Source organism: Sander lucioperca, chromosome 13 (assembly GCF_008315115.2).
Source record: "Sander lucioperca isolate FBNREF2018 chromosome 13, SLUC_FBN_1.2, whole genome shotgun sequence".
Taxonomy (NCBI): domain Eukaryota; kingdom Metazoa; phylum Chordata; class Actinopteri; order Perciformes; family Percidae; genus Sander; species Sander lucioperca.
The window spans coordinates 4,216,735-4,230,339 of record NC_050185.1 but is presented as its reverse complement, the minus strand read 5'-3'; the positions used below and the strand labels follow the sequence as shown (position 1 = coordinate 4,230,339).

Sequence of the window (13,605 nt, the reverse complement as noted above, 5' to 3'; positions counted from 1 at the left end):
GCGGGTTGTGATTGTTATGGTGATGCAAAATACAGTTCCTCAATGTCTGCACGGAGTGGGTTGCACTGTTGAGTCAGGGGGTTTCACAGTAGTGCTGAATGTCATAATGTGATGTTTGGTCACACTCAGTGACAACACATTACATCATTTTAGGAGGCTCCATACCCATGTAAATTCCCTACATCTTTTCTCTAAAGCTCTGTAGTTAAAGCATTACTCTGTATAATACAAAAATAAATGTCTGAATCCACTCTACAAATGGCAGCCATTAAATGACCGCCACACATTGGAGTCGCATGACTCAATCCAAACCCCTAACAATACATTTGCTGTGATAGGATGCACTAAACTGTAAATAAAGAATGAATGAGTGGCATGTTAGTATTGCAATGGTTACTGACACTACAGCCTTCATGTCATTAACTGCATGCCTTTATTGTAAGTGGCACCTTCCAAAAATCAAAACATGAAGTGAAATACAGGGTATGGCTTCAGAGAGGATTAAGACAAAGTAAAGTTCTTCTGTAGATAAATAGTTTGACACATGTTCTTTTATTTGACAATACAGGGAATCAATAAAGACTGGCACATGAACAAAGTTCAACAGAAATGATAACAGTTTGCTCTTCTGGAATTAACACATTAATGTTGTTTTTTTTTTTTTTTTAACTTAAAGCTACATTTGCAGTTAGGAATAACCTGTAACTAAAATGTTGGACACATTAAATGAATGGAAGGCCAAAGATTCAGGCGCAGACTTTGCATTAGAAGCCGATATTATGTGTCCTGATGCGTTAACTGCTTAGAACCAGGGGAAGGGCAGTCTGCACAACACAAGGGACAGTTGGGAATGGTTTTATCACAAACATGAAGGCAACTTGGACTGCAAGGATAACACTTAAGGCACCCTCTTTGACAACTGCTCATCTCTACTGATGAGCAGGGATTTCAAGAAAACACACATTGAAGATTCCACAAAGACATTTGAACAATGTTAACACTTATCTTTCATACATTGTGCTTATGAATGTGTGTAATACTGGGTTCACGCAATTGTTATACCCAAGCATATGAGAGTCAGTGACATAGCGTGTATGCACAATGAACTATGGATGTGTACTGTGTTGTTTCAGGGGATAATCCAGCACACAGCAGTTCAGGAGGCCACACACATATCTCCATACAACCATAATGTCGTGCATCTTCCAACAGTTATTTCAAGCTCCAGGTTATTTTGCTACCATTACATATCCACAATTTTACAGCAGCAAAAAACAAATTGCAAATAAAAAGTCCTTCATTTCACACCACAGATCCAGTACATGAGAACTGATTCAAATATCCTAAGAGTTCTACAGTAGGTAGCTAGTAGTTCCTCCATCCACAATGGCATGTTTGGCAATGTCTGAAATAAGATGGAAATGTATACCACCTAGTGGTTGTAGCATACTCTTTCTCTTCATTCTCAAAGATATTCCCTACAGGTGTCATTTGACCTTGATGCCATGGTGTTAATAAATGAAACTAAAAAGGCCTACTAAATGAGAGTGGTCATGAATAAAATGTAGTAGCATAGTGGGTTCAGTATCTGTGGATAAAGAGAGTCGACTGAAATTGAGTATTTTTCTATTAAGGGAGGGCAATTAAAGGGGTGGTCCAGAATTTTGGACATAGGACCATTTCCAAGTTGCTGCTGAGAAACTAGTCCCTCAAAATGTAATGCGATCATTGAGATGTAAGGGTAGTTTTATTTCTAACATTATTCTATTAACAGACATTTACATCGATAGTCTGGCGTTATAATTTATTTGCCTCGGGTGTAATGTGGAGTGGGTTAGACTGTTTTTAGTGGCAGTGCTAGCGGATACTATTGACTTGCGCTAGCCTAGCACCAGCGAGCTCTGCCACTGGAAGGACTGGATGAAAAGTGTTGAAAACGGTCTCCACTGATCAATAACATACTGGCTAACTTGTAAATGAGGTCCTACGTCCAAAATTCTGAACCAACCCTTTAACTACCAATACTGTTCTCTAGTGACAACAGGTGGAGGTTCAGTGCAACGATGCAGGAGGAAAAAATAACTGGCTGTGTCTTGTCCCCATAACATGCAGCTTATGAGCATGAAATGATTTAGACATTTTCCATGTATTCACTTGGTCCTTGGAGTGAATGTTAACAATTACAAATAGAAAACCCTCCAAGCTCAGTCGCAAGTTGGTCCGATGCATTTTCAGTGATGTTTCTGCACGTTTGCCATTATTTGTGCCTGATCAGAGCCTCCAGATGCTGGTCACCCCCCAACAAATGGGTTTCTTAACATAACACACCCTGATGAAGGCTTTAGCTGTGTTTGTAAAAGTTTAGACCTTCACAGAGCACACATTTGTGTGCAGTATCGCTTAAAAGACTGTGAAAGTGTTTCTGTCCACAGAAACTCAAGCTTTCAAAAGTAGTTCAACTTGCTTTGCTGGAAAAATGTTAACCCTGTCCTAAACAAAATTTTAATTTTGTGCATAAATAAAAGCAAAATTATGACCATTGCATGTCTTGCTTGATTATAACGAGGTAAAACAGTAACATGTTTCACACATTACATTACTTTTTAAAATCCCAGAGCAACTTTGGCACTGATAGAAAAATAAATTAATAATTCCAGTCGTGACATGTTTTGATAGGAACGTTTCAAGTAAAAATGCAGCCTGTGGCACAAGGAAATGAAGAAGGATCTTCTAGTCAAGACAGCTGAGCTACAATAACACAGTGCCACTTTCACTTTCTAGTTGTCAGTTTCTCTCCCATATGTAGTGAGCACATCCAAAAACAATACTACTTAAAAAGGGATATGACAGCACTGTGTTTTAAGTATTGTAAGCTAAAGTCTTAGTTATACTTTAGTTTAGGGATCTATTTAAATATATTTAGGCTTAGGAGATTCAAATATCCACATAATGAAACATACAATTAATATGCTAGTAGAGATTTTTGAATAATTACTTTCCCTTTTCCCAAACCCTAATTAAGATAACACCCCTACCCCCTACATTTACAGCTGCAGTGGACTACATCATATTTGCATTGAAAATGAATGAGCAAATAAAATCATTACACTTCAATAAGATTACAGAAAAGCTAGTCTAATAAATATGACTAATGAAAGGAAAATCTTCCATATCTTTAAACTGGACTCAGTGCTATAATGTTTAGTAAATCCCCCACAGTGCAGAACCAAAGGGTCCCTGGGGTGGTGCCATGGGGTGCACCTGTGCCCTAGCTGTGGGCTGATTGCGCAGCAGCAGTCATTGGCAGGTCCCTGTGCCGATGGTGTCTGGATATGGCTGTCCCCATCCTTCAGTTGGTCTCCATCCCTTCATTTCAACTCGTCTTCTGTGGTTCAATGTGCAATGTAGGCCAAACTCCACAAAGAAACTGAATAAAGTTAGGACAAATAGTTAAATTAATGAATAAATACATTAATGAATGCAATTACATAAAAGCTATAATATATACAAAGGCTAAGGGCTAGGCATACCTTTACATTTGGTCTGTACTTGAGGTAGGTTGACCTGATCTGCAGGCTAAAAGAAGATGAACCTTAGATGTGAATGTGAATGAACATGTCTCATCACAATTAAACTGACTTTGGCTGTCTGTCTCCCGTTACTGAGACAGGAGCTTACCTAAGAAGTATGTGCAGGTAAGATCCAAGGCCTGTGAAGATATGCCACCAGGCATGGAACTGTGTTACTACTCCAACACCAGAGGGCAGCGTTTGTCTACTGGCTCTGAGGGACCAAAAAAGTGTTGACAACTTCAATTAATAACAAAACAAAAACTAGTATCTCCAACAGTATGGGATTCTCCAGAAGAGTATGCTACAAAATTGTCTTTATAAATGTTTTATTTTCTAAATGTTTGTACTTTTAGATAAAAAATATAAAGTTATTCCACAGTAAATGAGCGGATACATTTCCAGGGATTGACATGACTTTGAGTTTGCCTGACTTCACCTTGAGATGAGAAAAAATGATTTACAATATTGTTGTGATGTCACATAAAGGTTAATGTCCCTGACTGTTTAAGTGAACATTTTCCACACCACTGCTTTTAAAAGGAAGACTAACTTTGCTCTCAGAATTCAAATTTTTTTCCCCAAAAGTTAATACATAATAATAATAATAATAATAATAATAATAAAAACACAAATAATAATAATAATATTTGTCCAATGCTAATACTCACCTTAATGTGTCACAGAATATGTTGTCAATGTTCCACAGTAGGAACCCAAACAAAAAGATTCCTAAGGAGGTGTAACACAGCGGTCTGAGCCATGGGTACACCCTGTCATTGAAACCAAATCCACATGGAAAGCCTTTAGCAAGTTGTTACTTCATTGAATTTAATGAACAACCATGCCTTAGATATGTTAATGTTTTTTTTATTTTAACAGTCATCTTGGCAAACTCACCACGTAACAATGAAGACAGATCGCATCACTAGGCAAGCTACTAGAGCACCATACATGACCTAAAAGAAGACACAATTATGTATTTGGCTTTGAAACACAGCTAGGGCTTGTGGGGCAAGACAAATACAATTTTTGACTACTAAATATTAAAAAATGTTCATCAACACTTTGAGCTCTGGTGACTACCAATTGCTGAATTCCAGGCAGCCTAAACTCAACATTGAGATTATTGATTACATAACCTGCTAATACAGTCTGCTGCCATAGCAAAGTTGCAAGGTTTTCTCTCAAATGTGTCTCTTTTAAACAATTTTGATCCTTTCGAGTGTGATGCTCATTTACTGCCAGTCACTTGTAGAGCTATACACTGTTATTTATTTTTTTACAGGATAAATGCTTTTGTATTTTTTTTTAAACTTTTACCTATTCAGATATAATAATTCTTAAAATGAAACAATATTAAATTTTGAATGAAGCCAAAAGGGATGGGATTCACTGTGCTAGATAACAGTACAGTAAACACACGTTCTATATCTATCTGTTGCTTTGTTACATTCCATTAATCCACATAAATGAGGAAATTCAAAACAAATGGCTACAGTCCATAAATTCACATGAATGAGGAAACTCAACACAAATGGCTACAGGCATTCAGTGCAATCTCATAAAAAAATGGAACACTACTCATACTTAAGTTGCCATTTGAACCCCATTCTATGTACTTGTTTGCTGTGCTCCAACAGGGGCATTATCGGTCTCACCATGAGCCACCATAGAGCAGTGTGATCAGTAAACAAAGCCTGTTCCAAAGAGTAAACAAAGGCAGCTTTGTCACATTGTCCTTAAAGTGCTGACACACCAAGGAGATCGGCGGCCATCGGTCCAAGTTAGGCCAACGGAGAGAGTCCGTCACCCTAGTTTTTGCGGTGTGTCACGCACCGTTGCTACTCGTGACCCTCGTCTGCCTTTTGTTGCCAATTCAACATTCAATTGGCATTTCTACCAATGCCCATGAGAGGGCAAACGTACAATGAGATACATAACTACTTGAGTAGGTATTAATATTTCAAAATAAACATATATTTTACAAGATCTAATTGTAGGTATCATAGCAACGGTTTGTATATCAGGTTTCCCTTTTTGAATGACTAATCGCTTACTACCGGTTGCTGGCATGGAGAGTTATTTCCTCTCATGCAGGCGCAGAACGTACATGGTAGATGGCCAACGGCTGTAGTCTGTGCGGTGTGTTCAAATGCAACTTTTTGGCCAAGACACAAGCGATGTGAGGCAAACGCCACAGTTGGCCTTCACTGCCACTAGTTCTTTGCCGTCTGCTTGGTGATTCAGCACCTTTACTGTTGTAAAGCAACACATAGACAATGTGAGGCCCTAAGTACAGATGAACTCGGGGTATAACAGAAGTGGCTGAGCATATCTTTAAGGGTTTATATAGTATGTTTACTGTATTTGTTTAGGGTTATGAGATTCTTCTTCTTCTTGTCAACAAATATATATATATATATATATATATATATATATATATATATATATATAATCCCACAGTTGAGGATTCAGTGCTCAGTTTAGGCCAGAGTATCTGTGTGTTTTTTTTTTAAAAATGCTACACCTTAATAAACCTTTAACTGATCATCAGAAAACAGTAACATAACAGGGTTTGCAGAATTTTGCTTTGGCATGAAATGCTTCTTTATATTTAACAACCAGCAAGCACCAAACTGAGTGTTGCATGCTGTCTTAGCAAATCCAGTGTTTACACAAAGTAATACATGACTTAAGGCATGCTGAGCCCTAATAGCAAACAATGAGCAATCTGAGCCAGTTGAGCACTCCCTTACCTGATGAAAGACTGGCTCCTTCCACTGTAAGTATACCTGCAAAGATAAAAACAGAAACTACTCAAGAGGATATGATGGATGTTATGCCTTACTTACATTATGGTTCAAACTAAATGATCACTGTTATAGTGAAAATGGATACTCACCACAGTGACTGAGACACTGAAGATCAATAACAACGCAATCAGAAATAAACTGATGCTCTTCTCTTGTTTAAAACACTCATATCTGAAAAAAGAAGCAAATGTGATTATTAGTGCTGTCAGTTAAACGCGTTATTAACGGCGGTAACGCAAACCCATTTTAACGGCGTACATTTTTTTTATCGCGAGATTAACGTTCTTTTTGGCCTAGCAAACTTTGTAGTTTTTTTCACATGCTGTTGCAACAACTAGTAACGTTAGAAAAACTACAACACCACACCGGATCTAGCTAGACCGTAAACTAAACAACAGGCACGCCGCACACACTTGTTTGGGCTTGCGAGCCGGCCAAAGAGTAGTAGGCTAACGTCACGTTTTGAGTGGATGGCGAGAGCGAGACGCCGAAATGGATGCCAATAAGATTCTGAATGGAAAGTTTACTTTTAAAAAGTTGCCAAATGGTTCCATTGATAAGACCAAAGTGATCTGTGTGTTTTGTCGTTGTGAACTGAGCTATCATCGCAGCACGTCCAGTCTGAAATACCACTCGATGGCCAAGCACACAGCTGATGCCAATTCTCCGCCCCCTCGTCAAAGCCGTTACATTGTGTGAGAGATTGTTTGCTCTAAGTGAGAACGTTAGTGTGAAATTGAACACTACAGTATGCCAATGTTGTTTTCAATAAAAAAACATTTGCACAAAGCAAGCCGATCCACTTTTCTATGTTGATAAGAGCATTAAAATGAGAAAAAATAATGGGACAAAAAGAAATCAAGGGACATTTAGAATAGATAAAAATGTGCGATTAATTGCGAGTTAATTATGACATTGATGTGATTAATCGCGATTAAATATTTTAATCATTTGACAGCACTAGTGTTTATCTTACATGTTCAGCTTGGATAACCATAAAGAATCAAGAAAGTGAATAACAGAAGGTTGGGGAGGGACTACCTCTTAAGAGTGATCTGGAGTTGGAGAGATAGTCTCTCCATTCAGAGAACCTTGGGCTACACATGTAACCTTGTATTCTCTATCGTCTCGCGACTAGGGCTCTCGCTGTTATTGCATTACCGCAGTGTCCCGTCATGCCCACAATAGCGTGTTGTGACAGTATTTTGTTACTGTCAATATACAGTGTTCAGTAACCGTGTAATACTGTGACAGGCCCACTCTCCACCCTACATATTCCATATGTTCGGGGACACTGAAAAACACACCTCGACCCAGCAGAGCGCTCACCCATGTGCAAAGATGAAGGAACTTTTTATAAATATTGGATGACACCACACTTCCCCCAGCACGTCACCCTGTGTAAAGTTAACTGGCTACTCCTACCAACAGCTGTCCCTGGGTCGACACAGCTCTTGCATTCTTTCGAGCATGGCATCCATCATTTTAGTGTTGCTTTCCCCAGACAGAACTGGAGGGCGACACCAAGGCCCATAAAGTATGATCCACAGGAGGCAGTGGTTCACAGCCAATTCTCTCCCAATCATGCACACATGCTAACCATCTTCATAGACATGATCAGTGATGAGCATCAGATGGTTTAACAGTTAAACAAGCTGTGGAATGTGGAAGGTATGCTCATATCCCTTTAGAATCAATAGTACCATTACATACAGTACACTCTACAGCCACAATAAGATGATACACTGCTTTCTTGGAATGGATCAAGTGATCAGTAAGGAATTCGATGGTTCATTTAACAGCCACAATCACACTAAATATGTTCTCAGTGACCATCAGTCAAGGCTTCAACATCAATAAATCCAAAAGGTTGAGCCACTTACAGACAGTAGACAAAGATGCATGTACTGTAAATCATTGGCAACTCGTCCAGTAACTGCAAATGAGAATACAAAGAAAAGATATATTAATTCATCACATCACTTTGTTTTAGCATAGTTTAACATTGTGTTAGGCAGCAAATGCTTGACCTCATAAAAACATTACGAAAATTCCCCAAGGAAACAAATCTGATTCATGCAGTTTCAGCAAGAAATTGATATCCAAAATCAAAAAGATAACTCTCAGCGGTCACCCCGTCATGATTATGTACCCACTTTTTGCTGACATATTAACATTTCAATGTAACACTGTAGCCCACCTGCATCTCATATAGCAGCGTCATGTGGAAGCACCAGGAACCAACACCAACAGCTGGGCGATGCACAGACAACCCCATAAAACATTAAAACTAAAAGTCAGGACATTCTCAATGTGATTGACGGCATCAGCAGTACACTGTACAAATGGAAACTATCGGTTGTCAGTAACTACAATATGTAAACAAGAGCTGTGTTTGCTTCATTATTGTCACTAATCTAGAGCTAGGTTATTTGTGGTTTCAACAGACTAACCTGCCAGTCCGAGGAAAGAGCAGACGTAGCGAAACTCAAGGCCGTCTCGAAACGTCTGGATGGCCCCACAAATAGGAGGAAGAATCATAATCAAGTTGCTGACAGTGTTCCCTGTTCGAAAAGACAACATAGACAAATTAGAGCCAGGGGCGTAGCACAAAATTCTGGGCCCTGTAGAAAGGCATTTTCTCCCCGCATCCACAGCTATTTATTCTAGCATCTTTTTGGGCCCTCCTCACATGAGGGCCCTGGGTACTCAGTCCCCTTCCCCCCCAGTCCGACGCCCCTGATTAGAGCCAGTAGACAATAATCTGTGCAACATCTGAGCATCTTTGAATGATCACCTCTGTGATTGGGTGACATGACAGTAGTGGGAGTTCTGTGGGACAGGCCGGGTTACATGTTGTCATTATTATAACACCAGCATGAATGGTATCTTTTTACAGAAACCTGATCACTGCACTAGGAATCCATGTGACTGCTGCTATGTTTGCTGCCACCGTACGTGAATTTTCTATTTTATTACATAGCAATATATCACACAAATTACACAACAATGATATACTTGAATTACTGTGCATCTGTCACTTTAACTATATACTATTACTGGTAATTTAGTAGTATTTGGGTTTGCAATTGCAGGTACAGGTAAAGGATAAATGGGCAGATAGAAAATGATGGGTTCTGGCTAGGTGCCACTTTTAGATTGTTTTTTAGGGCTGTAAAGATTAGTCGATTAAAAAAATGACACAAAATGAATCAGCAACTATTTTGATTGACTAATCGTTTCAGTCATTTTTCAAGTGGTTATGCCAAAAATGTAATAATTCCAAATACTCAAATGTGTCAATTTGCAACTTTGTTAGTGTTACATTGTAGTAAATTGAATATTATTGGCGGTGGCACTGTGTTGCAGTTGTCGCCTTACAGCAAGAGGGTTTGGGGTTCTAATTGTGTTGCTACCCTTTTTTGTATTGCACTGTTTGTAATGTTGTTATTTGTAAGAGATTAGTTTATTAATTCTGCCCTATTAAGTGGCCTATGGTTGAGCTGAAGTCAGTGTTCCTGCCTTAAAGTGCTCATATTATGCTCATTTTCAGGTTCATAATTGTAATTTGAGGTTGTACCAGAATAGGTTTACATGGTTTAATTTTCAAAAAAACATCATATTTTTGTTGTACTGCACATTGCTGCAGCTCCTCTTTTCACCCTGTGTTCAGGTCTCTGTTTTAGCTACAGAGTGAGACCTCTCACTGCTGTAACATCTTTGTTGTCAGTCACACATGCACAGCAGCTAGGTAAGGATTACATGAGCTAGCTAGCTGTTTCTGCAACTTCGGCCTGTACAAGGCAGGATTAGCCGGGAGACTTCTTCTAAATGAGGGCGCACTTCCAACTTTGCGTGGAATACCTGCAGAACAGGGACATGGAAGTAGTTCTGTACAATTTATTTTGTAGATTAGGGTGAATTTGTGTGTGTCGTAGCAGTGTTTTGCCATTGAAAACGAGCTAGCATGCTAAAGGTTAGCCCCCTAGGCCCCTCGTCTCGGCTAGTGACGTAGAAAGCCGTGCAGATTTTGACCAGCTCACCCGGAGACTGAAGGCAGGACACATTCAGAAACCGTATCTCACTCAAAACAGCGTGGATGTTTTTTTTCAAAGTTTGTATGTGTGTGGAAGCACCAGAGACACAAAATAACACCCCAAATCCCAGAAAAGGTGATTTTTTTTTCATTATATGGGCACTTTAAGCCATTGCTGTGTACTTACTGTACAGTTAGTACATCATCAGGCCCAAAGGGAACCTGATAAAACAGAGGTCAACACTGATCCTGATGTTGAATTTTCTGGGCGTGATGATGTACAAAGTTAGGAAAACAATTGGGCTTAAGTAGTAGTAGTAGTTTTAGTTTTAGTAGTTTGAAAACTAATACTGCTTTATCTGCATGTGTCTGATACAAGTTAGGGTGTTTCCACAAGTCCTTAGGGGACAATTCATAATGTGTGGACTTTGGTTACTGATAATACATCCACACACCAAGATTACTACAGCATGTGAGTGGTTTGTTTTTCCACATTTCAATGAAAACTGCAATCACATGAATGTGCTGAGACCCCTGACCCAAGATACTTTTTATTCTTTATGACCTCCCTTTGTGTCTGCTTTCTCCCGTCACCATGTGCTGATGTTTTTAAAAAAAAAGAGAGATAATTCACAAAAGCACACATTAACAATGCCACATTCCAGCCATTGTAACCTGAATCAATGTTTAAATGCCAAACAATTCTTCTGCGGCAACCAAAAAAAAAAACTACCTAGCTAGACCTTGTGTCATTTGTGCAAACAAAAGCTTCAACTGTCAGTAGCCTTGATATGTGGCATTCAAACCAGTCCCAATGTTTAGGAACTTTTCAATGAAATGAATACAGTATGATAAAATACAGTAGACCTACAACATGTACTCCACAACTTACTTTTTAGAACAATAAAATGCAGTGTATATCACTACAAAGGCATGGACTAAACTCTGACCCACTTGGCTTCAGTTTACCTTGGCCTAGGCTAATGCTGTTGCATCACTTAGTACACTGAACACCATTGACAATAAGACAACAGCATCTGGAAGGTCCCTAACACACAGTGAAAATTGTACTTGAAAGTGTTCACCTTGTTTCTACAATGAATATACAATGAATCTGTGAGGTAGGCTTAATTAATTTATGAATTCTGCACACTAGAGTAGAATATTGGATTTCTATCTGAATAACAAGTTTGGCAGGTATTATTTGAAAAAGGCTTGCTTTGTATTACAACTATTTTGAATACATTCCCTTTTTTTTTTACTTCCACAAGCTTAAATTGCCTGCACAATAATGAGTAACCTCAAAGTATTATTTTCAGTTAAATGTTTTCAGCCAAAAAAGCTTTTGAAGGAATGCATGTGTCACTGCATGTTAGACAAAGCTGACGTCTCATTTTCAGCATGAAGTCCTGCTGACATTAACAGTTTGACACTAACAATCTTTAAATCTAAGATAATGGTTCCCGAGGAGCCTGATGTTATCGTTAGACAAAGCAACGAGGCGCCCTGATAGTGTGGAGGAAATGTTTCATCAAGTTTAGCTAGTCTCGCATTGCTAGACCTACCTACAAGTGATTTCACCTTGTAAAGGGAAACATTAAAGTCCACGTTCCATAGTCGATACAAATAAGCGCATATGGGGAATACTGTTAATTAAACTGTGATGTGTCTATGGTGACGTTAGCTAACACTTGATCGTGCTGAATAATAACCTAACGTTACAGTAAAGCTGTAGCTATGCAAAGCAGCTCGACGCAGAACGGGTTGACTAACGTTACAGCTTTTCTTTTTCCTCATTAACGTTACAGCTCTAGCTAATAACGTTAGTTGTTAACATGCCGTATGAGCTATAGCTAACATTTATCAGCTAACACGATAACATAAATCCCTACTTCATGTTTACGTTATTCAGTAGCGACTGTACGTACCATGGGGTACGTTACGTTACACAGTATGGCTGTCTGTCCTCCCCCCAAAAGTCTCCTTAAACGAACCACAAAATTGACCATTTTCAGGAAAAAGCGACGTAATTATATTGTACTTACAAAATTCCGCAATGTAAAAAGAGGCAACATAATTTTCTTCGCACCAGTCCAGCGTTGAGGTCGGCCGCCCCCAGTATCCCTGCCTGTCTGCCGAGGGAGCCATGATGGAAGAGCAGGAGGCTGTTGGTACTAACGGGTTTGTAGTCCCATCACAGCACGAGCAGTCCTCGCACGAGCCCTCCTCCTCCTCACGAGCGATGGGAAGACAACAAAGTCCAGTAAGACTGCAGCAACCGTTGTTACACTAGCTGAACTACAGATAACAGAGAAAGGGTTGTGCATTTCCTACTGCCAAGTACCGTTAGCAGTTAGCACTAAAGAAAAGTGTAAGGCTATATTTAGCTATATTTCAAACTTGTATCATTCTAAATGCAGATTAGGGGTACAATTTATGCTAAACTTAATTCAACCCTATGTAACTGTGCAATAAATGTACATGTAAAAACCCTGAATACTGTGTCATTTGAAATACCCTTTTATGCTTTATTTGAGTTACACGTATGTGATGTTTAGATAGTGTCCCCTGGTGACATTAGCCCATTATTATTAGTGCATACCCCTAAAGTAGCATAATTACAACTGAAAAACATTAATGGTTCTTTTTCTGTGTAGCCTACATAAGGAATCCGTTTATACAGCAACCAATAGCCTAAATAAAATTGTTTCAGTTTAGTACTTTATTGCCATGTGAGCAATAATTTGACAGAATTAGTCTCTCAGAGGACAATAAGCATACATCATCACAATACAGTCAAGGGGACAGAAAAAAACAGGATGTAGGCCTATTCAAGTGAGAAAAAAACAGGATATGAGAGAAAAAAAAGCTCAAAATATATAGTCAGCTTGTTGAATTATAAAATTAAGCATTGCTTTATAAGCGCTAACTCTGAAGCAGTCCTGCATTTCATGTCCCGTTATTTCCTTATCAGCCTGTTGCAAGAAACTGCATACAGTACTTTCTTTTGGGGAGGTTAGGTACAAGACTGTATACATCGCCAACATAGCCACCTCCAATATATCTCTACAGTAGGCTGAGTCATCAATAAACATCTACAGCTCGTATGAGTCTTTCTTCAAGTAATGCAGTTTAAGTAAATGCACTATAATCACCAGGCTTTGGATAGTGATGCCTTAATGTT

General features: G+C 39.0%; 1 protein-coding gene across 2 annotated transcripts; it reads right to left on the bottom strand.

Annotated features, from left to right (window-relative positions):
• Nucleotides 1–2,083: 2,083 nt before the first annotated feature.
• acer3 (alkaline ceramidase 3) lies at nt 2,084–12,730 on the bottom strand. Of its 2 annotated transcripts, none has more exons than XM_031310961.2 (11): nt 12,467–12,730; nt 8,839–8,949; nt 8,586–8,638; nt 8,269–8,321; nt 6,475–6,556; nt 6,329–6,364; nt 4,470–4,528; nt 4,241–4,342; nt 3,679–3,783; nt 3,531–3,576; nt 2,084–3,427 (listed from the first exon to the last, which is right to left on the bottom strand). In XM_031310961.2, exons 1-11 carry the CDS (start codon nt 12,567–12,569, stop codon nt 3,374–3,376), a joined length of 804 nt encoding a protein of 267 aa, XP_031166821.1. In that variant the 5' UTR covers nt 12,570–12,730; the 3' UTR covers nt 2,084–3,373. The 2 variants fall into 2 exon arrangements, with proteins under 2 accessions (XP_031166821.1, XP_031166822.1); XM_031310962.2 differs by lacking the exon at nt 12,467–12,730 and adding an exon at nt 11,987–12,211.
• Nucleotides 12,731–13,605: the final 875 nt, after the last annotated feature.